Genomic DNA, 26,277 nt, shown 5'->3' with positions numbered 1-26,277 from the left:
TCTCCAGCCTTTTTTCATTTGTGGTCTACTTTTCTGACAACCAGGTCTTTCTTTGGCAACCCTCCATGGATGAGCAGGTTGAAGTGGTTTGCTCTGATAGTGAGCTTAGGCCTGGTAGAGCCTTCAGCTCTGTTTATAAAGCTCTTCCCATACAGACAGCATATAGTGCTTTGTCAATCCTTTGCTTCTCCCTTCGAAATACACATTAGGTTGTATTTTCAGGAGGCCCTGTGAATGGGACCTGGCTGTCACCTCGTGCCCACACAAGGTGCAGCTTTCACACCAGGCTACATGTGAGAGCCACACAAGTACTTCAGCTTCAACATGTCACCAGGAAAGCTTTAATTGGATACTTGAAAGTTAAGAATAATGATGGGTTTTGTTGTGTTCCCATGTTACTTAGGGATGATCATTTTTGTGGCTCAGTGGCTGGTGGAAATGCCGTTCTGTGCTAGAGCATTCTGCACTGCTCGAGTCAACTGCCATCACACATAGGTATGCTGGACTTCCCTGCCTTCTCTCACGTGTTACAAGCAGCAAGCACTTCTCTTTACTTGCATCTAGGGTTAAAGTGGCTTTTCAGAGGTTCCCAGCACTTGTAGTAGTTTTTATCTAGGCGATTGGAGGTCTGGAGGCCCCATTTGGTGACGGCAAGGCTGAGGGATGATTCAAACATGAAGGCCTGTTGGGAAGAGAAAAAGTAGGTTAGGGTAAAAGAGGGAAAATTTAAATCCAGGCAAGGTGTCTGCTCTACCACAAACAGCATTTGTATACATAGTCCAGTACTTGCAGGTTCTGTCTTCAGCCTGACCAACTCAGGGAGAATGCTATTCAGATCTGGCAATGCAATGCTGGTATTAGTCCAGTCTCAGGACTGGACTCCCTGCATGCCCAGGAAAGCCAGGTTGTTCCAAAAGCTCTAGTTAAAGGTCTGTTGATGATCGTCATTAGATTTTAGGGGGTAGAGACAGGAGGACAGTCAAGGCATTTGCTTCTTTGCCCACAGGCTAAGACAAAATGAAATTCTCAGCTTCCTGAGAGGCAGCAGTTTATGATGGGAGATGATCAAATCTGCCTGGCATCAAATGTCTCCAGGGGAGCTCCTGGTAGCTGAACAGTGCTCATTGGTGAGGGAGGTGGATGCTGCAGCCATTGGGTCTAAGTACTTTTCCAACTTGCCAGCAAGAAGCTACAGTACTAGTCTGTAGTTTAAAAGTGGGCACTATGCCATGCTGTACTCCAGCCTCCCTTGGCTCCTTACCATGGTCCCGTCTGCAACCCGCTCTGGCTCCAGCTTGGCTTTGCTCGCCTTCTCAAAGCAGTCAGCATCCGGCCCATGAGGGGTCATCATGCTGTGCAAGCTGCCGCCTCCTGGCTGGAAACCTTCCTCCTTTGCTTCATAGTGGCCTTTGATGAGCCCCATGAACTCGCTCATGCAGTTCCCTGCAGGAGGCAAAGAGAAGGTGATTGGGAGGGATCACAGACAGGCTGTGAGCTCCTTGAAACCCATGTGCTAAGCTGGGCCAAGAGGGTGGAGTGGAAGTTTCTGAACAAGGTGTCATGCAAGGAGACATCAGGGATCCTACAGGCAATGCTTGTAAAGCTGTACAGGATTTTATTATCTGGATTCAGAAACAGAGCTTCCTAATGAAGGACGTTCATTAGAAATCACCCTAATGAAGGTGGTTCCATCAATCCCTGAATGACCTGTGCTTTTCCTACCATCTCAAGCTGTGTAAGTAATACACCTAAATATGGACTGCATGGTGTAACCTGATTTTACAGACTTGGATTAGGGATCGTGAAGTGCTAGAAAGGAAGTTCTGTATAATCATCCCTGTGTTACAGACACAAAATGCCTGATCAACAGCCTTATGAGAGAGCTTGCTCTGCTGTCTCAGGTTATAAGCATGAAATTATTTTGATACTCTTCTACCACCACCAGTGTAGTTAGGCACTTCATTACCTTATGCTTTTAATTCATGCATTATCTGTCTATTTCTCTACAGCCACTGTATGCCCAAAGACAAGGAGCCAAATTCTGTCCTTCCCTGAGAAAGAATACTTTCCATAGACCCTCTGAAACCACTAGAGTAGCATTCCACTAACTTAGACAAGGATGGTTATATCTAATCATTCAGTACTTACTCAGTTATGCTCCCTGTAAGGAAGGTATTTTAACAGCTGCCATCCAAGCTTTCAGCTTTGCTACTCCTGATGTGACTAAACAATATGGCAACTTTCTGCCAGCAGTTAGTTTTTGCAAAACTGGGACATGCTTCCGTAGCTATTTTATATATAGCCCTTTTTAACCACTAGTTCAGCCTTTGTTTAGTACAATCCAGAGTCTGAAATGTTTAGCAGCAAAACTAATTTAGGTCAAAGCAGGGTTGGCCTATATATGTATGCAAACATTCATTAATTTTCGTCCGAAGTTGTCAGAGTCTCATGTAAAACCGGATTGTTACAAGCTTTTCGTTGAACCTGCTCATGTACTGCACTTGGCACATTTAAACTGCAGTACAGGCCCTGAGAGCTGGACAGCCAGTTTGTCTGCAACAGGAATTTTAATATCTCTTAGGAAGACTGGGCAGGAAAGTAGGAAACCAGCTTGAAATTTAAGAGATGAGCAGAGTCCAGTTTCTTTTTGCTTGCAAATTTCATATGTGAACCCAAACAATTTAGGTGTGCCTCCCTTCCCTGTTACTTAAATAGTGTTGTCTCTACAAACAGGATGTTGTGAAGTTAAAATTTCTTAGTGGCCAGTAGGGAATCACATAAGCACCATCATGAGAATCACATAGGCGTTCTTTCAGACAGAATAAATATATGCCCATGGTATAAAAACTGCATTAGACATTTTCAGTCTGAGTTCAGAAGTACTTAGGAGTAATTCACAGCCTCTGAGGATGTAAATGTGGCCAGGAGAAGTCAGTATTTACAAGCTGCACGGCCTCCTTTGAATGTGAAATTTTTATGGTGTCTAAGAGGAATATTTTTGAAACACCCTTGCTATACTTGGGTCAAAGTTTACACAATATGAAAACCGTAACTCTTGAGTGCATCAAAATTCTCTGAACACAGGCTTTCCACAGCACCTGAGAAGAGGAGGCAACTAAGGATTCTGGCAAGCAAAATAGGCCTCTTGTGAAATACTTGGAGAGAAGGGAGTTCAGCAGAACTGAACTTGTTGAAATCAATATGGTACTTCTACCCCAGAGTTGCTCAGTCCTGCTATATCTCTCTTAATGCAACAAGATTCTCATCACAGCACTCATTTCAGAGGGAGCTAACATGTGCAGTGTCCCAGTAGCTGACTACCACAATATCTGCCTTACCCACTCAAGCTCTTCCCCTCCATGGCTGGGGTAGAGCAGACAACCAAACTGCTTATCATGAATTTAGTGCTCAAGCTTATGGCTGAGGTGCTGTGGTCAAGTGAGTAGCTGTGGCAGCCACAGCCATCTACATGGGTACTTAGATCATCACAACACGGACAAGAGAAGGACAGTCCTTTCTGTCTTTTAGTGCACACGAAGCAAGGTTGAACAACTTCGTATTTGCTATGGCTCACAATGCATTGATGTAAAATTAACACAGCTCTACTGATGAGCAACAATTTCATTGTAGTTAAGCAGCAGTGTGTCTCACCTCTTACGGTCTAGAAAAAGTCTTGGCACTATTCCAGGCAGTCAGGAGATGTGTTTTCATGTCACCCTCATTATTGCAAATGAAAGCTGAATAACAGGGCAGAACTTTGCCTGTGGGATTTACTCAGATGGCTGCACAGCTGTCTACTATGCTTGCAAGTGCCACTGATTCTGCTGGCCTCCAAGATGCTTGGAAATAATCTGAGTAGCAGAAGGAACTGGCTGTTAAATTGTGGTTAGTAAGTGTGCAGAAAGCCTCTGAGCACTTCAAAGTGACCACAACATTGTCACTTGGTAGCTTCTGAGATGAGGCCTCTTAGCTGTTGTTACAAGGGGTGCAGGATGGCCAAGCTTTCCCTCTCAGTCTCACGGAGCAGGGGGTCTCATCGTCTCCCTGAAAGGGCAGTCCCACGTGGGGAACTGGATTTCTAGCATCCATTCAATGCAACACAATGCCATGCTCTGCCAAGACGAAGCCAAAAAACTGCCAAAAAGAAACCAGCTCTGGGGATGGCAACCAGATCCAAAACACATTAATCAACTCCCTGCCTGAGAAGGAGCCCAGTTCCTCATGACTGGCTTCTTAAATGCCAGCAGTACCTCCATCACTGTGCAGGTGGTGAAGAAGGGCTCAGGAAAGCCAATTTCCTCCTTTGCTGTAACTCTGATCTCACCATACAAGTGCCAGCTCTACACCCCCTTGTGCTTCTCACTACTTGTAATATGATATTTCTTTTTCTCCTGTTCTTTATCTATGTACTCTAATGAGATATTAAGTGATTCATGGCTGGACAGGACAGTATCTGACTCATTTGTACAGTGCCAGGTTCAATATGCACCCAGTCTCTGTGGGAGGCCCTTGAGTACAGACACATCCATCTATGAGGACTCAATGAGCCCCATAACCTCTGAGTTTTCATGAGATGCTTTAAATAGGAACATCTTTGAATTTGTTCATTTTCCAGGGAGGACTGACTGACTCCAAGAAGCTGACTAACTGAGCCAAGGACAGCGAACCAGACTGCTGCTTCCCTGCACACGCTCTCAAATAAACGGAGACTTGTTTCTTTTCTGCAGTCCTGGGCTCAAGCACAACCAAGAAAGACCAGACGTACGGTGGTAGTAAGGTGGACGGAAGGTGTTGTTGGCTACCCCCCATCGCGGGGGGAATATGACAAAGTCAGCAAGTGCCACTCCAGCACGGGTTGTCTTGGCTGTCAGGACAGTGAAGATGGAAGGATCCTGGAAAAAAGCAAAGCGAAAGAAGCATGAAACAGAGCAGGGCTTAGAGCTGTCTGCTCAGGTCACACAGCTGGTAAACCTGACTGATACAGCCTCTCCCTTGCCTAAACACTTTTGTCACCTGCATCTGATAGCGTGGATGAGATTTGGGACCCTGTGGGACAGCACTCAGCATCACAATTCCATGCTGTACATGGGGGGACAAGAAACGGGACTGGATGGTTCTTCCTTTGAGCAGCTTTGATGATCCTTCCCTATCCTGGCCTTATAGCTGGCAGCACAGATGCAGAGGGTGGACAGCCCTGCAAGATGAGGTACTGCAATTCCAGGAGCAGTCTCCAACACTCCTGCCACAAAACCACACCTTTTCCTTAGCCAGTTACAGAGGACAAGAACATCCTGCTAGAGGCATTTAGCCTCATGGCCCTGTTAGTTTACAAACGGAGAAGAAATTGCAGAGAAATTGTGACTTATTGAAGTCTTAAGTCCAGTAAAGTGATTTTCTGGGCTTTGATCCCAAACCCATCCTTCTCCTGGCAGATTTGTCTGGAGTTTTAAAGAAAACTTTCTGTTGGTTTTCTCACTAGAAATGCTCCAGTCTCCTTGCACACTCACTTGCATTGCTGTGGGCACCTCTCCCACTGGACTGGTTTCCTTTATAGATGAGCTGCTCACATTAGTTTTGGCTTTAGTTATTTTCCATTAGATTAGAAATTATTACAATGAAAGCTGCCAGCTCTTCAAAATGAATTTCAGTGCTGGACTCAGAGGAACCAGACACATCCACAACTTAGAGAAAGGAATCTGTCCAATAGCAAGAAATAAATCAAGGCAAGAATTTGAAGCAACAGTCTTTTTGCTGAGTTGCAGAGTGTATGTTGGCATCAGTATTCATCCCTCCTCCAAGGTACAGAAGTTCTATGCGAAGCTGCACAGAGCTGTTTAAGAAGCTGATCAACCTCCAGTTATGTCTTTGTACCACAAAGAAGGATGTCTTCCTCTATGAAATCTTGGTTTGGGCCCAGCGAAAGAAGCACAAGAGATTTCACACTGTTTCTTAGAGCATAACATATTTTTTAAGAGGCGCAGAGCCCCTGGAGCTCAGGGTGGGTTTGGATGGTATGGTAGCCACAAAGCTCTGCCTTGCCCAGTTCCAGAACTTACCGCATGGTCAAAAGCAACAGCATTAATGACCATGAATTTTTCCAGATGGTATTTGTACGGTGTGTAGTTCCCATGCCAAGCTACAACATTGAAAGGGGAGTAATCCTAGCAAAGCAAAGAGACAGAGGATTACCACATACAGCCTTCCAACGTGCTGCACATGTGCAGGATGCTGCTCTTTCCCAAATGAAAAGAGGGTTAAGTACTGGTTAGAGGTACACAGGCAGCCCTTTAAGCACAGCCCAACGTTGTGAGGATGAGGTTTTCCTCAGTGTTTCTGCTTGGTGAGCCTCAGCCTTCCCTCTGGGGTTTGGTCTCTAAGAGCTTTTAAATGCTCAGGCAGTGCTTGCCCAAGACCAGCTGTAACACCAGCTCTCTGGTAAGGAAACTCTGGATTTTCAGAGTAGCCCCAGCTCCTATTTCTACTTTGTTGCTATAAACATATGGAGGCAAAGACCACTGTTGAGTTTTTGGACAACCAAGTTTTCACAAACACTTTTTTCCCAGACTGAGGATCCTCGGGAAAATGAATGACCCAAGAAGACAAGGGCTCAGTTCTGCTCCACCTAACTCAGCAGGACTTCCTAAGACTACATCCACGCTACTGAGCTGCATATCCCAGGCCATGCACTGGCAGTCACTGCACTTCAGTGTTACCTGTTCTCCCAGGGCATCCTCACCTGCTGGGCTGCAAACAGCTTGCCCTGGTACTTGCTGATTACTGTGTAGCCCCCTGGCACTTGGCGGTCCTCGTACCATGCCACAGGCACCAAGAAGTCACGTGGGTTGGCCAGCCCATTGGCTCCTGGGAAAGAAGGAGAGGTGACAAAGCTCTTTGGGCAATCTGCTAGTGAAGTGAGAGGCTGGTGCAATTTCCTGGCTTTGTGGGTGTCCTTCTGTGTTGTGAATGACCCAGCTCTTCTTGGCCCAACAGGAAACCTGAAATAGTCATGTACTTCTCATGCTCCTATGAGTAGGTAATTGTAACTCATCCTAGTGTTCAAGTCCATGCTCCCTTTGTGACTAAGACAGGTCTCCACTAGGTGCCTTCTGAATGAGATTAGTAGGTCATCCTCAATTAAAGATATGTAACAACCAGGAATTAAGTGAAAAATGGAGGATGAATTGCTCTCTGTTCCTGGACATCCTGCTGATTGGATGCTTGGCCACGCAGAAGTTATGAGGCATGTCATGAGGGGCCAAATACATTCCTGAATGTTAACAAAGAGAGTAATAAAATAGTGATACCTACAGACTCTGGGCATACTGAGGGGTTGCTTAATGTGAGGAGTGAATTTTCAAAGTGCAAAGCACCATATGGGTGCTAGAGCATTCTTCTCCTCATTAGTAGTATTGTTACAAAGTGGTTTTGAATTTCTTGGATAAAAATGCAGACATTACTACCTGCTGCTAAGGTTTAACAGTCACTGCTTTTCTCCAGCTGTCACTTTTTCTCCAAGTGAAAAGTGAAGTTAAAATAAAGTAAGACTGAAATACAAAGGATATTGGTCTCTGAGGGGAATGCAGGTAGGTGGTAAGAAGAGGAGCTCTTATAATTACCATCTCCTGAAAAGGTTTACAGGCAAGTGCACTCTTTTTCTTTTCTCCAGAAAGTAAGCCTTAGAATAGATTCCTGCCTTCTGGAGACAAAAAAACCCCAAACCAAAATCCCAAAGAAAGTCTGACTGTTTCTGAAAAACTAGCTAATGGGAAAACTTATTGCAAACAGGCTGGGCAACCATATCAATAATGAAGTAGATCAGGCACAGGGTATGGTGGATGAAGGCAGAAAGTTGCAGCTGGCTAAAAGGCAAGCTGCTGAAAAATCACTGCAGGCTCCATGTGGGAAAAGATGTACCCAGCGTGTCATACAGGAGAGATGTTCAAGTGGGGTCCCACATACAGCTGCAAATTGGGTTGGTTCTCCACTTGGAAGAATGACCAGCTTCAGTTTCACCACAGCTATGAGATGCAAATGCCCCTGAATGCAGATTAGCCAAGCCAAGCTTGTTATTGATTGATAATACCAGTTAATTTACTTGAAGCATGGCCAGTCTTTTAGATCATGCTGAGAGCTAAAAATATCTAGTGGGGGAAAAAACCCCAATCCAACCTGAAACAAAAAACAACCAACCTCAAAGCACCAGTCTCAATGTGGAGAACTATTGGCACTGGTTTTGTATTTATTTTAGCTGTTGTAAGAGGAGTTTCACTTCCCTTCCCTGACACAATCTCAGTAGCAGTAACCAGGAGGTGTTTTTCTCAGCAAGATAAATTTGGAGGCAACTACTGAAGGGATGAGGAAGGTGACATAACCTGAGCTGAGCATTGCCAGAAAGCTGACTGGGAAATCACAATGTGGGCAGCAGGCCTTCAGATGCTGTGTCCCCTCACAATATCTTTGTCGTGGCAGCAAGAGGCTGTGCCTCCACGATCTGTGACTCCGCACAGAGCAGGAGGCATCCCACACAGAGGATCTGTGATTTATGAGAGCTAGACCTGCACTCAGTGAAAGCAGATCCGCCCTGGCAGCAGCACACAGAGATGTGAATGTGTTGCTGATCCAAGTCCTGTGCTGCTCATTTTATTGGTTTCTAATTTTCCAGAGGAAGCAGTTTCTGACAGTAAAGCACTCTAGAGCTCCGAGGTGTCTCTGTTAACAGAGGTAGGCGGGGAAAAAAAGACTTGGTTAAATCTAAAGTGAGCCTTCAGGAATATGTATTGCCTCTGAAATCTGCCCTTTTACCAGGAAAATTCTCTCCTATCACTCCACTTTATGCCATATCTGTAAGTATGAGGCATTAGTGGTGATGGCCTTTTGGGTTTCTTTTGGTAAGAACAGGTTCAGAGCCAGCAGACAGGGACTCCAAGACCAGAACAGAAAAGAACATAGTAGAAAAGAGGGTGGGAGATAAATGGTCCCTTCAGTGCCAGGGGAATCTCTGGACAACTGGTCTGTCACATTTTTTTGGGCAGATGCTTGCTCTTCTGGGGAATAACAGTGCTGGAATGGAAAGTATCTTTGTGAAAGAGCACGTGCGTGGGAGGATGTGATGGGTTTGGGCTTGCAGTTCATGCCTGTCCCTATGAAATTCACTGCAGATCTAACAGGAGATCATTACCAATGGGTCCCAGGTCAGGCAGCTCAAAGTGTGCCCCATACACCTCCAGGATGTAGCCTCTGGTCTCTCCGAACACCTCCACGCTGAAACGCATTCCTTGCTGGAAAATAAAGGAAGATACTAGGATCCTCCCAGGACTTTGCTGACAAACCATGACCTGCTGAGTGCAGGAGTAGGCCTGCTCCAACATCTGGCTCTGAGCCACGGGCAAGGTGCATTCAGTCCTTACCTGGATGACACAGATTTCGTTGGGCTCCACTAGCATCTTCCCAAACTCAGTTGTGATGAGCAGTTTTCCTTGCTGGGGCACTGTGGAAACAAAATGGAGGCAGAGGAGCTGAAGTAATGTGATGATTGCCACCATCTCTGTCCTTGTCAGAGCACCCAGGCTCCAAGGAAGAGCAGTAGGCCCTTTCTGATATAGCTACACAGGGAGTCTGGGCTCCCATGCAGAGTCTTGAAGCAGAGACACCTGCATTGGAGTGAAGCTTCCTGATCAACCCCATCATGCCCACGTCACAGAAGGTGCTTGTATGAGCCAAAACTTCATGGCCCCTTGAGGTAAGATTTGCACCACAGTCCAAATAAATGGGATTTGATGTATTTGGGTCCATATCTGTCTGTCTCACAATCTTCACATGAAATAGAGCATGTACCCATCTTTGTCATAACCATGGCAGTGTGAGATGTCTGGGAATAACTGCTTCCTGAGGATAGAAACAATACTCTGCTAACATCTGCATTGTTTTCCATGATTGTGCTGGCACAGGAGAGCTCACATTTTGACTTGAAAAACTAGCAGATTTACAAAACCTGCCCTGGCACTTTTACTTCACAGTAGTGAGGGAGGTGAGTGAGAACAATTTAATAGCTATTTGATGGGACAAATGTTCCTGTTGGTGTCCCGAAGGCATTGCTGTTCTTTACTCAAGAAAGATACAAGAAAATATCTGACTTCTGATACCACTCAGAATATTTTTCAGCATGGGTGGACTTTATCTGTCAACCTCCACACTCACTGTGGCAGTCTGGTTGCCTGAGGGTGGCACAGCAGGGAAGCTAAGCTGCCGTGCGAAATAAGCTTGGGCTAAAGCAACAAAGGCATCTAACTGTAAGCTGGTCAGAAATCCTGAGGTTTATGATTTCCAGAAAACCTCTGCCTGTGGCATGTCTAATACCAGTCTGGGGAGCATTGGGAAATGATCCCTGAGCACCATGTCCAGGAACCTGGGTCACTGCTCAAAGAGTTGAGGTCTGGCACAAGAGCAGTGCAACTTGCCCAACAGCCCAGCTGGTGCCAGACCACCATATCTGCATGGCATGGGGGTGAAGCCAACCCTTTCCTCCAAATCTTGGCTGTAGGGCTCAAGGCTCTGGAAGAACAAAGAGGCAGGCAGGTGGTACCCCAGGCAGAACCACCTGGAGGAAAAAAGAAGCCAAAGCATCAACTCACCAATCAGGAAGTCACCATCTGAATTATAAAGGCATCTAAAGAAAAGGGGAAACAATAACGTTAAGGTGCTACAAGCCCCGTGCATTTTGTACACCACAGCCACAGCTGGGAGTTTTGAGCTGGGAGACTGACATGGCAGAGTTTTACAGAATATTCTGAGTTGGAAGGGACCCACAAGGATCATCAAGTCCAACTCTTAAGTAAATGGCTTAGCCTGGAAGCAGGATGTTCTCTGACCTCTGCCAGGTCCCTGCCTTCGTATTCACACGCACATCAGTTGTTGTAAACTGGGGAGTGGGGCTGATTTCCCCCCGAGGCACTGCAGGGAGCAGCAATGCCTGTTGCATGTGTGTTGAATTCTGAGGAGCAGCTCCAGTCCCTAAGACAAGAGCACCTAAATCCAACACATCTCCTCTTGGTGTACCCCCATGTCCAGCTCCCTACTTCTCTTGGTGGTTCCCCACCCACTCCTCCGGTGTTTGACCACAGAGCACAACCTGCTGCACAAACACCTGCTGTGGACACGGGGAACACGTTTGCCTGTGCACACAGGAACACAGCACGCACAGTGATGCTGGGAGCTGGACTCAAGCTGGTGGCACCAGACAGGAACATACAGCCAGCCAGCCTGGAGCAGCCTGAGCCACCAGCACAACAGACACTGACCTGTCGACCATGGAGGTGTTGCAGACAAAAATATGGACTGCGATGCCATTGCGTCCTCTGGGCTCACCAGCGCCACACAAAGTGTGCAGTCCCTGCAGGCAAACCGAAAGCACCAGGAGTGAGCGGCAGGCAGGGGAGCAGGGGCGGCCCTGTTTCTCCCCCTCACCTCACCGCCTTGCTGGGACTCACTCCCTTTCCCACTTTCCACACTGCTACCAGCCTTTCTCTGTGTGGCCTTTTGTCAAATGTGTTGGTTTCTCTTTAACATACTTGGGGTTTCTTAAAATCCATGTAAGCTGGTGTTTTCCAGCCAAGGCTCTAGGGAAAACTGTGGGCTGGGGCTTTTTTTTTTTCTTTCTTTAAGAGTTCCTGAAAAGTCAATGAAGGAAATCAAGCCCACTGTCAGTTGCTTGAAATCTGCAATCCTCTCCCCTCCCACAGATGCTCTGCAAGCCCAGTGGTTTCAAAACCTGCCAATATTAGCCCAATTCTGAGCATCTTGTGTGCTCTGCCCCCCCTGAGGGGGAACAGAGATGGAGGATGCCCAGATGCCCTGGTTCCCCAACTTACGCTCACAAAGTCCATCTTATTCTGAGGGGCTTTTGGAATCTCAAAAGGTTTCCATCGCAGCTAGATTGCAGCAAACAAAAAACAAGAAAGAGATGCCAGTGGTCAGAACACAAATGGTGGTAATTCAAAAGAAAGTAAACCCCTGTCCTCCCCCTGCTTCCCTGCCCTCTGCTAGCTGAGGTAGCTCTCTCTTTCCTTGTTCTCTTGATAATCTGGTTAGGGTTTGTGTTTTGTTTTTTGTTTTTTTTTTTTTATTTGGGGGGCTTTTAAAATTTTTAATCATAGTTTTGTAAAGTAATTGGCAAGCCTTTGCAGTGCCAAGGTTAAAAAAAAAATCCTATTTAAAATGTGTCTCTATTACTAACAACACTTTTGAGAGCAAAGAAATTCAGATGAGCCAGCTTTCCACAGTCAAATTGTCATGGTCCTGTGCTCCACTCCATGCTGAATGATTCAGTCCCTCTGTGACCCAAACAGGACACTCCTATTTGCTCCACTTGAATTTCCCCACATCCAACGCTGAAATAGCTCTGCCTGCATGAGTAGGAGCCATGAGCGGCACTAATTATGTCTTGCAAAGTCTATCAAGGTCCTCAGGCGGAAGGTGCCAGAGGAGTCCAATGTATTGGATTTGAATCCACCTGCATCCTCTGACAAGAAGTTCCAGAGTTTATGTTTGTCTGGGGGTTTTTTGATCGGTTCTTTTTGGGTTGGTTGTTTTTTTTTTTTACTGTGACATTTGTTATTGGTATTTATTTTCTCCCTGCCTCTCAATCATAGCTTCCCATGGTCATCTCTGTTCCAGTCTGGAGAGCTTTCTTCTGTTTCAGCATTTCTTGCTCAAATGCCACTCCGTATTTTTTCATCACATTTGACTCCTTTTCAGTTTTGTCATCTGTGTCTTTTATAATTCTGCCAGTGTCCTTGGGTAATTTTAAAGTGTAATTTTTCCCTTTGACTTCAATGGGCTTTGCATAAGGTGCCTCCATATGGTCATCTTTTTAGATGAATGAGGATTGGGGAAGCTCCTTTAAGTACCTAGGTGAAACACAAAGCATCACAAGGAAGAGTAGGTCTTGTCCAACAAACTGAACCTTGTCTATGGCTCTGCTTCAGAGAGGATAAGAAGGAAAGCAGGAAGGTGGCTCCCACTTACTGCAGGAAATAACGTCTCTGGGTTTGGTGGTTGCCATTGAAAGTGGAAAGAGAGGGACTGGGCAAGAGCTTTCCTGCTGTTTCCTTAGGCAAAAAAGGTACTACACATAAAGGGCTTCAGATGCTTGAGAGCTGGGCATCTTGGAATTACCGTAATCATAAATAATCATAAAGGCAGGTGTGGGGTGCAAAAGGGCATCCAGGATGGATGAGGTGATAACAGAAGTCATTGGAGCTTCATCTGGGAAGGAGCACCAAAGGCATGTAAATATGAGCCTGTCACTGCTCCTTGGTTAATGGCTGGAAAACATATTCCAGCAGAACTGGGGGATTATTTAGACAAATGGTGAGGCTGCTGGAAGGCTGGAAATTAGCTAATCATGATGCATCAATGGGCAAAACCTGAGAGAAGTGAAAACCAATGACCATGAGATGATGTTGAAAGGAGAATGGCAGCAGATTAGCAAAACCAAATGTTCTGGGGCTGGCAGGGAAGAAATCATGATTAAAGACAACAGCAAGGCTGTAACAGAGGAAGACAAATGCCATCTCTCTGTGTGACTCTCCAGAATGAAGCGAGATTTCCCACGAGGGCTGCAGAGAAATGGGCTGGCAGGCAGTAACCTCTCCAAAAGTGCAGGGAAGGAGAGGATGGATGGCAGAGACATACTTCTGCTCTGCCTGCTGGGCTGGGGCATGATGAGATTTTGATGGGGGACACGGAAGGAGAAGAGAAAGCAGATTAAAAGGTGACCAACAGGAGCCCCCAGGGGAGATGCCTGGTAGCACAGGTCTAACCCTGTGGCACTGTAGCTGTGCTGGGAAGCAGCACAAGGATCTGACAAGATGGGAAGCAACAAGCATCAAAGGCTGTCCTTTCCTGGGTAACCATGGTGAGGAGCAATGAACAGGTGGCAGACAAGAGCCTGCTCCTGACTTGGCCAGACCCCCAGGAACCCATGACTCCCATCAGACCTCTTGCAACTCAGTGCCTTTGCACTTCTGATTACTTTGATATTTGACTGTCCTCTTGGCAGGACTAGGGCTCCTTCCAGCGTGGTTACCTGATTGGGATCAGGCTCAATTTCATCCCAGTCGTGTGTCAAGTGGCCTTCCTTGAGAGGTTTGAAGGGTTTGTGGCAAACTGAAGGTAGGATTCGATACAGCCAGCTACAAAGAAGGAAAACACCTGGATTAGCCTGGGGAAAAGGTTAAACCCTCTGGGTAGCTGCTGGCTGATTGAGCTCCTAGAATAACATTTACATGGGTGGCAACTGGAACAAAAGTTTTATTAAATATCAAATTAATAATATTAATATTAAAATGAAATATCAAACAACAGCTCACAGCCAGAGGTTTCCAGAGACATGGCTTTTATTATAGGCTCTAAATACAAACATGTTGTGCTTTGTGTAGGTAAATGTCTGTATGTGTATTTATGTATAATTACATATGTCTACATTCACACATATATGCATATAAAATATAAAGGCACAGCTTTTTCTGTGGCTGAAATACAGCAACCTTGCAGTTGGAAAAAGAAGCTTGTTTAAACACAGTTGTAAAGCAGCTCAGACACGACAGGGACGAGCAGTGTCCAACAGAAAGAACAGAGAAGCTCTCTGGAGACAGAAGGTCGCAGCCTGTATCTGAATTTGGATGGATTACAAAAAATAGCATCCTGTGCCTGGCTGGCCATGCCCATGCAGCAAAGCCCAGAGTTTTATGTGATGCTTCCCACTGCTGTAGGAGGTCCCCCGTGCCTCCATCACTGCCTGAGACTGTCGCTCTCCTCCCTTGCTGCCTGCTGTGGCTGTGCACCTTGCCACCGCTGCCATTCCAGCATCCACACGCCCTGCATGGTGCAGCCAAGCCTGAAGCTGGGCTTTCAATCAGGTGAGAGAGCAGAGGTGATCAGGAAAGCCTGAGCTAGGCAGGGCTGCCAATGCCTTTGATGTGTTAACTGTGGTGGATGCAGTTTGGGCAAGTGGGAGAGGGGAGGAGGGAGCTCTCCCTTGAGAGCTGGAAAAATTCCATCAAGGACAACTGCGTGCAGCAAACAATGATTCATCCCTTTCCCACGCACACTGAGAGCTGGGAGCAGCCTGGAGAGCAGAGGCATCTCAGATGATGCATTTGCCTTTTATTTGAATAAGCAGCAAAAGGGACAGAAGAGCCACAGGGGGAGAAGCAAAAAGAGAAACCCATCTTCTGCAATCTGGTTGTGGCTGGAGCATGACAATCAGGACAGAGCTCTGGGAAGTTTGTTGCTGGCTGGAACAAGCTGTTCCCAGCACTGCTGAGGTGTTAAAGAGCATGCTGGGTGCCTGGCACTTTTCTGAGGCCCTGGGCAGCCCCAAAATGGGAACAGACTGAGCTAGCAGCACTCTGGACCCAAACAGTGTGCAGGAACATCCATTAGGAGGAAAGAGTCTTTCTCAGAGGCTTCATTTTGACCCTACTCATCAAGTGCTTACCAGTGCCAGTGGCAGGGGTGATGTTTCCATAGAAGCATCATGGCTGAAACCCCAGGGTTGTTTCACACAGCACATACAACCCGCTTGGGACCATGTGGTCCCTGTGAACATCCCCCCATTCCACGCCTTGCTCAGAAAACCACTTTCTTTCCCATCCCAATCACTCATTTCTCAGCATTTTCGTAACCCACTTGCCCCACTAAATCCTTTTCTTTCCGTCTCCCATGGTCTTCTGTCCCTTTCCCTCTCGTAGTGCACAGTAGAGGTTTTTTACCCTTCTAGGCTTGCAGATAGCACTGGTGGCACCGAGGCAGCCTCTCCACCACTCCCCAATGCTCACCCCAAGTGCCACATCCCCCAGCCAGTGCCAGGGGCCACGGTACCTTCGCTTGTTGGTGGGCCGGGGACAGGTGAAGGCAGAGCCCGAGAGCTGTTCCGCGTACAGGCCGTACGGGCAGACTTGAGGGTTATTCTGGATGGAGGAGAAGGAAAAACAAGGAGTGAGAGGCAGTGGCATGGAACTTGGCTCTGAAGCCTCCAGCAGAGCACTGACCTGGGCACCTGACACCCCGATGCCATGGGGTGCTGTGCTGTCCTGAGGCTGTGCTTCAGCTCCAGTACTTGCATGTTCTTGCTCCTCTGAGGCACCAGCCAGACCCCAAACCCCATTCCCACATGCCACAAGGGTGCCCCAAGGAGTCAGCACAGCCCACTGGGGCAGCAACAGAGTAAGCTGCAAGGGGCAGTGCTCCACAGGGTCAGGAGCAGGAGTATCAGGGAAAAGGAAATAATTCCCGGTGAACACAGACTGCGAAGCAGATTGCTATTGAGCACAAACTTTTCTCAGACCAAGTGTTCAGAGGGGTTACCCCAGAGCATCATGTCTGGCTGGCTTTCCAGAAGGCTGATAAAGACTTACAGTAGCTGAACGCACTGAATCCCCCCTTCTCTCCTTGCCCTCTGCCTATGGAACCGCTGCCCAGAGCAGGCGTTGTGGTGTTGTGCTGCTTCCTCCTGACAGTGCTGCTTGCTGCCCAAAAGCATGAGTGACCAGTGTAGGAGCCTCTGCTTTCCTGCAGAGTTTCTGCACAGTGAGAATCCTCCTTTGGAGTACAAAGGGGGCACTTTCCCCTTTGCAGAGCCATGGGTACAACTAGCACAGGTTTTAGCAACCCTTGTGAGTTCGTAACTGGAGGACAGACTCCTCCTTTTTAGAGAACAGAAACGAAGCATTTTGATCTAAGTAGGCCACCATCTATTTGTCTGAGATGAGCAAGAAGCAAAGGCATCCAAGAACTGCAGGAAACACCCCTGTGGGACAGTCATACACCATTTGCTATCCTATCTCCCTCCTGCAAGGTCTACTATAACATCCTGTCATCCTGCTGCTGAGCAGACCAGCCATCCATAAGGTATCAAACCCTGCCCTGAGAGGTGGGCAGAGGGGAGAGCTAAAGCTGAGTGCATGTAGCTTCCATCCCTCAAGCTCCATCTTGTCAGTGTGGGTATGCAGTGAAGCAGGGGGATCAATAACCCTCGGAATTTTTATCTTAGCCAGCACTACTGCAGATGCCAGTCTTATAAATACTGCATCGGAGAAAGGATCCACTCCCGGGACTGAAGATTTTTTTCTCTAACTTTTTTTCAGATTTTTCTATTAACTCTTTTGATACAGAGCCCACACTCTGTCCAGATGAGAGCATCTCAGCCAGGAGCTGGAGGAGTCTGCTCTGGAATGTGGTGTGCTGTGGAAATCCTCAAAGAGCGCATCCACCACAGCCCAGTGCCTTTTTAGACCAGCAGCCACCACTATTGTTCTTCCAGTTTTAAGGTGCCTCTATCTTACATTTTTTCTAGCCAGCCTCAGAAACAAGAAACTGCACCAGCCAAGCTACCAGCCTGAATCAGCACAGCAGTTTGTCTTTCTTATTAGCACACCGTGGGCTGCCATGCAGACCTAGGGGACATAGATATGCATTTAACATGTCCCTGTGTTGTGTGTTAGTGTCCTCACTGGCACACGACATGTAAAACATCAGAACTGGGGAAATCCAGAAAACTCAGGAAAAGCAAAAGTTGAGAAGGTCTCCATTTGACCGTAATTCTTTGCACAGAAGGTGAAGAGGAGCACCAAGGGATGTAATTGGCTAAGCACCAAGTCATAGAGTCCTAGAATGGTTTGGAGTGGAAGGACCCTAAAGATCATCTTGTTCCAACCCCCCTGCCATGGACAGGGACACTTCCCACTAGACCAGGTTTCTCAAAGCCCTGTCCAACCCGACCTAGAACACTTCCAGGGATGGGTATCCACAGCTTCTCTGGGCAATCTGTGCCAGTGTTGCACCACTCTCATGGTAAAGAATTTCTTCTTAATATCTAATCTAAACCTGCCTTCTTTTGGTTTAAACCCATTCTCCCTTGTCCTGTCCACTACATGTCCTTGTGAAAATTCCCCCTCCAACTCCCTTGTAGCCCCTTTTGGGTACTGGAAGGTGCTATAAATTCTTCCAGGAGCCTTCTCTTCTCCAGGCTGAACAGCCCCAACTCTCTAAGCCTGCCTTCATAGGAGAGGTGCTGCCATCCAAGTCCAAATGGTTACAGGAGATCCAAGGGAAGCCACAGGCAGCCTCAAAATGTGTGCTGGTGTAAAGGAGACCAGCACAAAGGAGGTGAGAGCACTTTAATTCTTCAGGGTTTCATTTTTGCCTCTGGGCACCAAGAGGGTAGCACCATGTGGGTTGCGATTCTTTTCCTTAAAACAGAACGACCCCACATAATTTATTTTCATCAAACATGTTCAGAAGTTACTTTTAAGAATTAATCTCTCAGCTTATTACTACAGGCATTCATGTCCCCTCCCTGCTCCCTGCCAAAGACTCATATGGCAGCTTCATTGAACCCCATTCCTACAGAAGTTGTGAAAGCTGCCTCTCCTGCCACAAGCATGTCTCTGCTGATCTTCAAACTTCTGCTCTGATTTAATCCAGAGCTGGTGGTTTCCTTCTCAGTGTGGCTGAGCCACTTGCGTTTCAGACTCTGGAAAAAAAACCCTGTTGCTGAGCAGAGGTAATTTAGGCAAGTATTAATCCCCAGGGTGAAACTTGGAAGCTCACAAATAACTTAAAAATAGAAAGTGTGAACGGAAATCTTTTGTTCTGACTTACGCCAGCATCTTATTACTCCAGTCTTGCATAAAGAAGGTTCCTGGAGATTTTCATAGTGGCAGAGAGAAAGGAAACACGTTAAGATGAAAAGAAGGGATTAGATATTCACTCAAGAGTGCATTTTGATAAAGCACTTAAAAAAACCTCCGTACCTGTCCCTCCGGTAAAGCTCCTGGACAGCGTGGATCCTCAGAAACATGTTCATTTCCAAATCCCGACATGTACTGTAAAATAAACCACACAGCTCATCACTGTTTTGAAAACACAATCAAAATCTCTCCACACAACCCACCCATTGCATTCCCATGCATTTTCCCAGGCTCTTTGTATGCATTAAGACTTTCTCAAGTGATCTGTTTGCATGTTGCCATAGACCATTTTCACAGCTCCTGGATTTGCTTCATTAGCTAACCGTGTGGTGGGCTGGGAAGCACAGACAGGAATTGCTCTCCTAAGTCCACATGTCTATTTTGACTACATTCTGCTCCATCAAGGCAGTTGAGAAATAACCCAAATATCACATAGACTGCCAGACTCAAGAACAACACGGTGATGGATAGGAAGAACTGTGCACCAACATTATGGATGTATGCTAGCACCATTCACATTCAATCTGACTTTGCTTCAATCATGGATGTTCCAAAATCTGCAGACTGCCTTGCAAATTTGTTCACTTGGTCCTCAGATTCTTAGGGAATGGAACTGGGAGTCATTTGGTTGACATGTCTTGTGATAAATCCCCATGCTCAAAGAACAGGTCAGGATGTAGATGGGATGAGGGAGGAAGGGAAACACAGCCAAGTTAAACTGTGTCACTGATTTGCCCTAAATAAGCACTGTCTAGTTGGGCATGAACTGTCCACCATGGCAGTAAGCGAGAATTAATCCATTACTGGGTGATAGTCTGGCTCTCTAGGGCAGTGAATTCCCAAGAGACCCATGGATGGAACAGACCTACATGTCCTCCCATACCTGCCCTGCCTACAGCTGCCGTGCTCTGAGCATTGCTAAATGCCACAGGATACAGTGGATGCAGATCCCATCTTTGCAGCACTAGGAAAAGCCCTGCAGCAAGCCTGAGACACATAAGGGAAGCAGGAATAACAGAGACCTTAGCTTTGCACTGTCAGAAATGTAAATACAGTCCTTTCAGATGCCACAGGAAGGCACGAAGCAGCTCTGTTGAACTCTGAGTGAACACAGAGGTGTGTTTTGGCAGTGACCAGCGGTTCAGCCCCGTGGCCTGGGGAGGGAGTTAAATATTAATGCTCCCCTCTAACAACTGCAAGGGTAGCAGGGCTGCTCATCAGCCTTCACACAGCAGTGCCAGGATGGCAAAGCCCAGGAGCCCTAAGGCTTGGCTGTCACACACCCTGGCTATGGCCAGCCATGAGCAGCTCTGGCAGGGGCAGGCACCTTCCAGGACGCACAGGTCTGAGATAAAAGTGAACTGACAAAGCCCCTCTACCTGGTTTATTTTATATATAGTATTACAGTGCCTGGGTTATTCCCCCCAGGGGTGCTCAACCTTGGGCAATTTGCGGCCCCCTTATAATTTTCCCAGCGTAGCAGACACTCAGAGAGCAAGCCTGAAACCTCCTGAGAAATCATGTGTTTTCCTCAGGCTCCTTTCAGCGACGTGTAAGAGAAGACTATTCCCAGGGGGCCCCGGCTGGCTGGAAGCCCTGCTCAGCCTGAACCTGAAAATATCCTGGTTTCCATCGGTTCAGGGAGGATATTTCTCTCGTCTTGCAAATGAATATACATCGCTAGGAGCTGCTCTCCGCTGGGTTCTGCAAGGAGCATATTGATATGCAAAGCAGTAGGTCACCTAAGCAGCCCTGGCAAATGTATTGTACTGGAGCATTTTTCCCCCCCTCTTTTTTCCCCCTCCCTTCTTTTAAACGGAAATGCAGCAATATCTGATGGGAATGCAGCAGTTCTAGAATTAACTGAGGCTTCCATACTGCACCCCCCTTTACCAGTAACATAAAGGTGGTCCGAGCATTTGCCTTCGGGGCAGCCCTGGTGAAAAGGGGAGGACAGGGGGAAGAGGAGGAAGAGGGAACAAGTTGATTTTCTGGAGGCATAGCCAGCAAGATTCGACAGGCTCTGCTGAATGCTGATGGAGAGCTGGGAGGGGACAGTCAGTGGCTCTTTGGAGGGTTTGTGTACCTGGCAAGCACTGTGTGCTCCCCGGCAGTCCCATGCCACACTGCTGGGGTGAGAGGGAAAGAAGGCACAGAGACTTTTCTGCGACAAATCCATCCCCTGTCCTTCAGGCTAAAAAGCTGGTGACCTGCACATCTGGCCTGCCCATCCACACCCCCAGAGGTCCCTTTGTCTCTGCTTGCTGGGACAGAGGAAAGAAAGAAAACCAACCCAGCAGCAAGCATCTGGTGGCAGCAGCTGCTGTGTGGCCACGCTGGTGCTGCACCGCACCTTGCCCGAGCGCAGCAATGCAGGGGGCAGTTTCCCACTGGGCTGGATGCAGAGCTGCTGCCTTCCTCAGCTGCACCGGGGGCTGCAGAGGGTGGCACTGCCCCGCTGCCTCCAGAGTGGCGGCAGAAGCTGCTGCATCATTGTTTGGTCAAATAAATCCTTTCTTGCCAAGAAAAAAAAATAGAATGCTCGGATAACTGCATCGAGTGCTGAAAAAAAGACATTGGCAGGACTGCAGCCGCTGGAGGGGAGATGTCTTCTTGGTGATTTATCACCCTGAGTGTGACTCCAAGACTTCTGCCTAGATGTTGGATGTGGCTTTTCTTATTCACTGTTTCTTTTTGTCTTTCTCTGTGGCAGACCTCAGAGAGGTTCTCTCCTCTACACACCCATAGGGGTTGGTGTCAAACATTATTTGGGCTCCCAAAACGCTGTGCCATATCAGCTCCCTGCACGCCTCGGAATTGTCATGCTCCAGGGCTCTGGGGCAGCATGCAGGGACCCTGCTGATACAGGTTGGTTGGGGGCAGCAGTGGAAGGGCCAGGCACATCATGGCCTTTCTCCTTTCCAACTCTCTCAGCCCACCTCCCACTTCTCAGTCTGTGTTGCACAAGGTGCCCCCAAGCCAAGGGAAATGACCCCTTTCTGCTTGCCCAGCACCAGAGCATCCTTCCTGGGCTGAAAAATCTGCAAAAATGGAACACAGCCCATCTCCAGGAAGTGGCACCATGATCTGACCAAAGGTATTTCCCCCTAGGTCTCTGCCTGGCCTCTACAGTTCCTAGATAAGTTATAGATATCTCCAGGTTGGGCAGGTTGATGGGCACTATCGTAATTGGGCAGGTGGTTTCTGTTACACAAAATATTCTCTGTGGCTCTTTGTTTTCAGTTCTGCTTTTAACTACTGTTGTTATTTTGTTCAAGATCCTGTAGATTTTTCTGCCGACAGGACCTTAGGAATCCATCTGACTCCGCTTTGGTTTTTATTTTGTAGTTTTTCGATGAAATGAGAGAGATAAAAGCCCAGCACAGCATAAAAAATTCAGCAAATCTCATTGATTGGAATAACTGGGATGTAAAGCAGAGTGCTCACAATGGGTGTCATGCTCTGACCTATAAACCATAACCTTTTGTTCTCCAAATTAGACAGCAGGCATGGGAAAAATGCGTTTGAAGTCTGAACACATAGGCTGCAAAATAATTAAGACCCTTCTTCAAACACTGCATAATGTATTTCTCTATCAGCTCCTGCTGCAGGACACAGGAAAACAACATTCCTCTCTCGGCAAGAAGCATGGCACTTTTTATCAGCTCAGTCCAGTCAGCACTGGAGTGTTTAACAAAAATGCAGAAACATTGACATGAGCATTTGGGGCAACGAGCAGAGCAGGTCTCTCACCCTCTGTGTGGGGCTCCACAGCCTCCTTGCAGGCTGTAGCCAAAGCACACAAACCAGAGCTCTGCCCTGGTGCTGCAGGGCCAATATCCCCAGCAGAAGTTGCCACCTCCCCGGACATTTCGACATCCCTCTGCTCCAAAAGGGCTGGAGATGGTCCAAGGCCAGACCTTTCCTGAAAGGACCTGCTCAGCTTTAGGGTGGGACATGGCACTCTGTGGGCAATAGAAGAGAGGGATGGATGCCAGGGGAATGGAGAGCAAGGGTAAAGCAACAGTTTTGGAGGAGAGATGCCAAGAGAAGGTGGAGCAGGTGAGGTGATGACGGGATAGGGACACATGTGACGTCTCAGAGAGGAGCTGCTGGCAGAGCAGCCTGTTCCCATGAGCAGACCCATGCCCAGCCTGCAGCCACAGTCACAGCAGCCACCAAGGTGTATGGGGCTGCTAGGAGTGAGTCAAAGCTGGACATGGAAGATACAGTCACAGCCATGACATGAACCAGTCAGACCCTCATCTGGAATGGTACAGGGGCAAGGCTGTCCTGCTGCTGAAAGAGGGCAGTGAGAGCTGGGAAGTGTCATGGACAGGCAAGGAAGAGGCACAGTGAAATCTGACTGTGTGAGGAGACAGGATTCCTCAGAGGTGAATAAGAAGACCTGTAAAAGCGCTGTGTAAAATAATGAGCATTGCAGAAGGTGGTCAAGGAGCACACACATGCATCTCCAGGGCTAGGAAAAGGGTTGGGAACAATGACAACCCAAAAGTCTGGGGAGAAACGTGGTAATCCTGCACAAGCTCTTGAGACCCACCACGTCCTGGGGTGAGGCTGTGCTGCCTGCTGCAGCAGCTCATGCACCCCAATGACCTTGGGGCAGCTGGCCCCCCACAACAGCGGTGAGGTGCTGATGAGGTTCAGGGTTGCAAGTCTCATGTTCCTTTTTGCTTGAGCCACAAGCCCGCCCTATCACACCCTTCTCCCAAAGCTCCCCCATGCTCTGCCAAATGGTGCCTTGCTGGGGCTTGGAGAGGAGGGCATGGCCACAACCTTGCTGTTCCAGGGTGTCCTGCAAGGGGCACTGAGAAACAGCCCTCAATGGAGCATCTCCCCAGGGCTGTCAGGGAAGATGGCAGCCAGGGTTGCAACATCTGGGCAGATGTTGTCATCCAGATTTCATAGGCTGAGAGGGAAACACCCCCTGGCAGCCAGGGTGGGAGGAGGGGTGTGTGCCAAGGGTGCGGAAAGGATAACTCCCACCATGAAGAGGTGCTGACCAAGAATGATGACCTCCAAAGGAGGTGAAGGGGCAGAGAAATGCCTATTTATCGATGAAACACGGCAAAATACTTCATCCCAAGAAAGCTTTAGAAACACACCTTGACACTCAAAAGAGGGGCACAATAAAAGGAAACAGAGCCCAAAAAATGAGTGTGAGCAGAGAAGCTCTGGTGGGTTACAGGCACCCGACCTCTTACCTGCAGGCCCGTCATCCTCCTCCTGGTTATCCTCCTCTTGGAGCAGACACAAACCTCAAGCAGATATCTGGCCAAAGAAGCCTGCCAAACAAAGCCTGCTCACTGATCAACTGAGCTGGGCTGGAGGCAGGCTGACAGTGCTGGGAGTGAGAAAGTCCAAGGGAATTTTCAACCTGTTTGCTCAGCCCAGTCTGTGTTTAACCAAATGCCAGCCCTTCTCTGCAGAACCAACCCAAGGATCGATCTGAATAAACAGTGGGTGAGAGGGACTTGGTTTCCTCATCCTTTAGATGTTAAAAAAGGGGTCCCCCACACGTGGGGAAGAGCAAACAACAAGGTGTTTAGAACCAAGAAAAGCCATTTTGCAACTGTTTTATAAGCTTCTTTCATAAATGATACCTCTAGCAATTTTTATACACAGTCCTCTAAATGTGTAACAAATATTTGTCCACTAATTCTTCTGAGCTGTGTTATACTGGGGATAGAAGAGATCACGTCCCCATCGTGGTGAAGGTAGTGATATTTGTGAAACACTGTGTGCCAACATTACACAGCATTTTGGGGCCAAAAGCAGGGGAGGATTTTGTATTCCTGTGATTAGAGCTAGTAGGGGGAACTTACAAATTCTGAAGTATTAATATTTTTCAAGAAAGCTGTTGCTGGGGAAGAAGTGACAGCAAGCATTTAGCTACAGAATACTAATGAAAGTAGCTCTGCACTCCAGAAGTTGCAGGGAAAAAACACAATTGATTTTATTTGATTTTTTTTCACTTTGAATTCTGAACTGAACCCCCCTCCAAAAAAAAAAAAAAAAAAAAAAAAAAAAAAAAAAAAAAAGAAAAGGGAAAAGCAAAAGCAGTATTTTTTCTATTTCCATCACCTACTCTGCTATATGCCCTGCCAGGAGGAAATTTCTAGGAGGCACACACTGAAATTTGAATGTGACCCTGAATGAATGTCTCCTCCTCTCCTAGAGCATCTGGGAAGCCTTCCCTCCCCAAAGCAGTTACCAGTCCCTGTGGTCCCCACAGCAGTCACTGAGAGCTTGGGCTGCAAGAGGGGCAGGTCTTAAATCATCTTGGCTTCTCTGAAAACTAGTAGCTCCTCACACCATTCTGAGTAATATATTAGAGTCACTGAGAGCTGCCACTTTTAAGGTCTGGCAAAATTGGCTGGCTGCCCTGAGGGAGAAGATGGGCTGTATGAAGAGACAGTGGTTCTGGATGGGGGAGAGGGAGAGAGAGTTTTCCTTGGCTCTAGAAGAATATAGAGTGAGTGATCTCCAAGTTAAAAGTCTTCTTCAGGTCTCTGTTTCTGCACACCAGGAAGGCTCTCTCCATACCCTGGCCTCTTCCAGCTTTGCTAGAAAAAATCACTCCAGCAGAGAGGAATTCTCCAGGACAAGGCAGTTTGTGAATATGTTAGCTCACCCTGAGCAGCAATTCATCATTGCCAAAGAAATAAAGTACCTGGCACTTGTCACCTACCCTTGAGACTCCTTTCCTACCAGACAATATTTAAGAGTAAAAACTTCACCTCACTTATTTTCTGACAGTGAAGAATTACACATTTGACTACAGTTTAGCAAACTGCAGTTGCAAAGTTTCAGGGGTTTCCAAGATCCCCTTTTACTGAGACACACAGCAGGAGAGAGAACATCACATTTTAGCTTACATTTCCCTTGGAGAACCTACATTTCACCTTGCTCACATCTCTTTACAGGCTCCATTCTCTTGTTTTCTTCTCATGGGACAGGTAAAAATAAAGGTGTTGCTTTCTAATTATGTGTAGGCCTATTTCCTGGTTGTTCTTGTTTCCTAAAAATGGACAAGGTGCTTTCACTTTACTCACTTGATGGCCACGTAATGTTTTAAAACTTATTAGGCTGCCTAACCTTGCTTTTCCATTCCATTCCATTCCATTCCATTCCATTCCATACATTATGTAGTAAGATTCTGTTGAAATGCCACTTAATTTATAGACCCTCAAGTTATATGAAATACAGAAAAAACCCCATCTTAACACCTGTTGTGTTTCTGTCCTAGCCCATACCATTTAAGAGGGAAATCATAAATCCATGCTGATCACTCCAAATCATCCTCATGTTCTTCACGCGTGTGAAAATGCCTTCCAGGATTAGTTGCCTTGAAGCATTCCTTCTTGGGGATGGAGGTGAGGCTGCCTGGCCTGTAGTTCTGTGGACTTCCCTTTTTGCCCATAAATGTGAATATTAAGTGATGATCAAACACTGGAATAGATTGCACAGAGAAGTTGTGCATTCTCTACCAATCAAGATGTTC

The 26,277-nt window shown here is 47.2% G+C and overlaps 1 protein-coding gene across 1 annotated transcript; it reads right to left on the bottom strand.

Moving 5' to 3' along the window:
- Nucleotides 1–550: 550 nt before the first annotated feature.
- Nucleotides 551–23,992, bottom strand: HGD (homogentisate 1,2-dioxygenase; the record flags this gene model as incomplete). The annotated part of the gene is made up of 14 exons (XM_082277767.1): nt 551–682; nt 1,262–1,443; nt 4,766–4,892; nt 6,057–6,161; nt 6,737–6,861; nt 9,179–9,278; nt 9,408–9,487; nt 10,632–10,666; nt 11,298–11,389; nt 11,868–11,927; nt 14,087–14,192; nt 15,883–15,971; nt 18,816–18,887; nt 23,978–23,992. The coding sequence occupies 14 exons, from the start codon at nt 23,990–23,992 to the stop codon at nt 551–553; spliced, it is 1,320 nt and encodes a 439-aa protein (XP_082133893.1).
- Nucleotides 23,993–26,277: the final 2,285 nt, after the last annotated feature.

Source organism: Coloeus monedula (genome assembly GCF_965178545.1).
Source record: "Coloeus monedula genome assembly, chromosome: 3".
NCBI lineage: Eukaryota > Metazoa > Chordata > Aves > Passeriformes > Corvidae > Coloeus > Coloeus monedula.
Note: the sequence above shows the minus strand (reverse complement) of the source record. Positions and strands in the feature narration are given on the sequence as shown.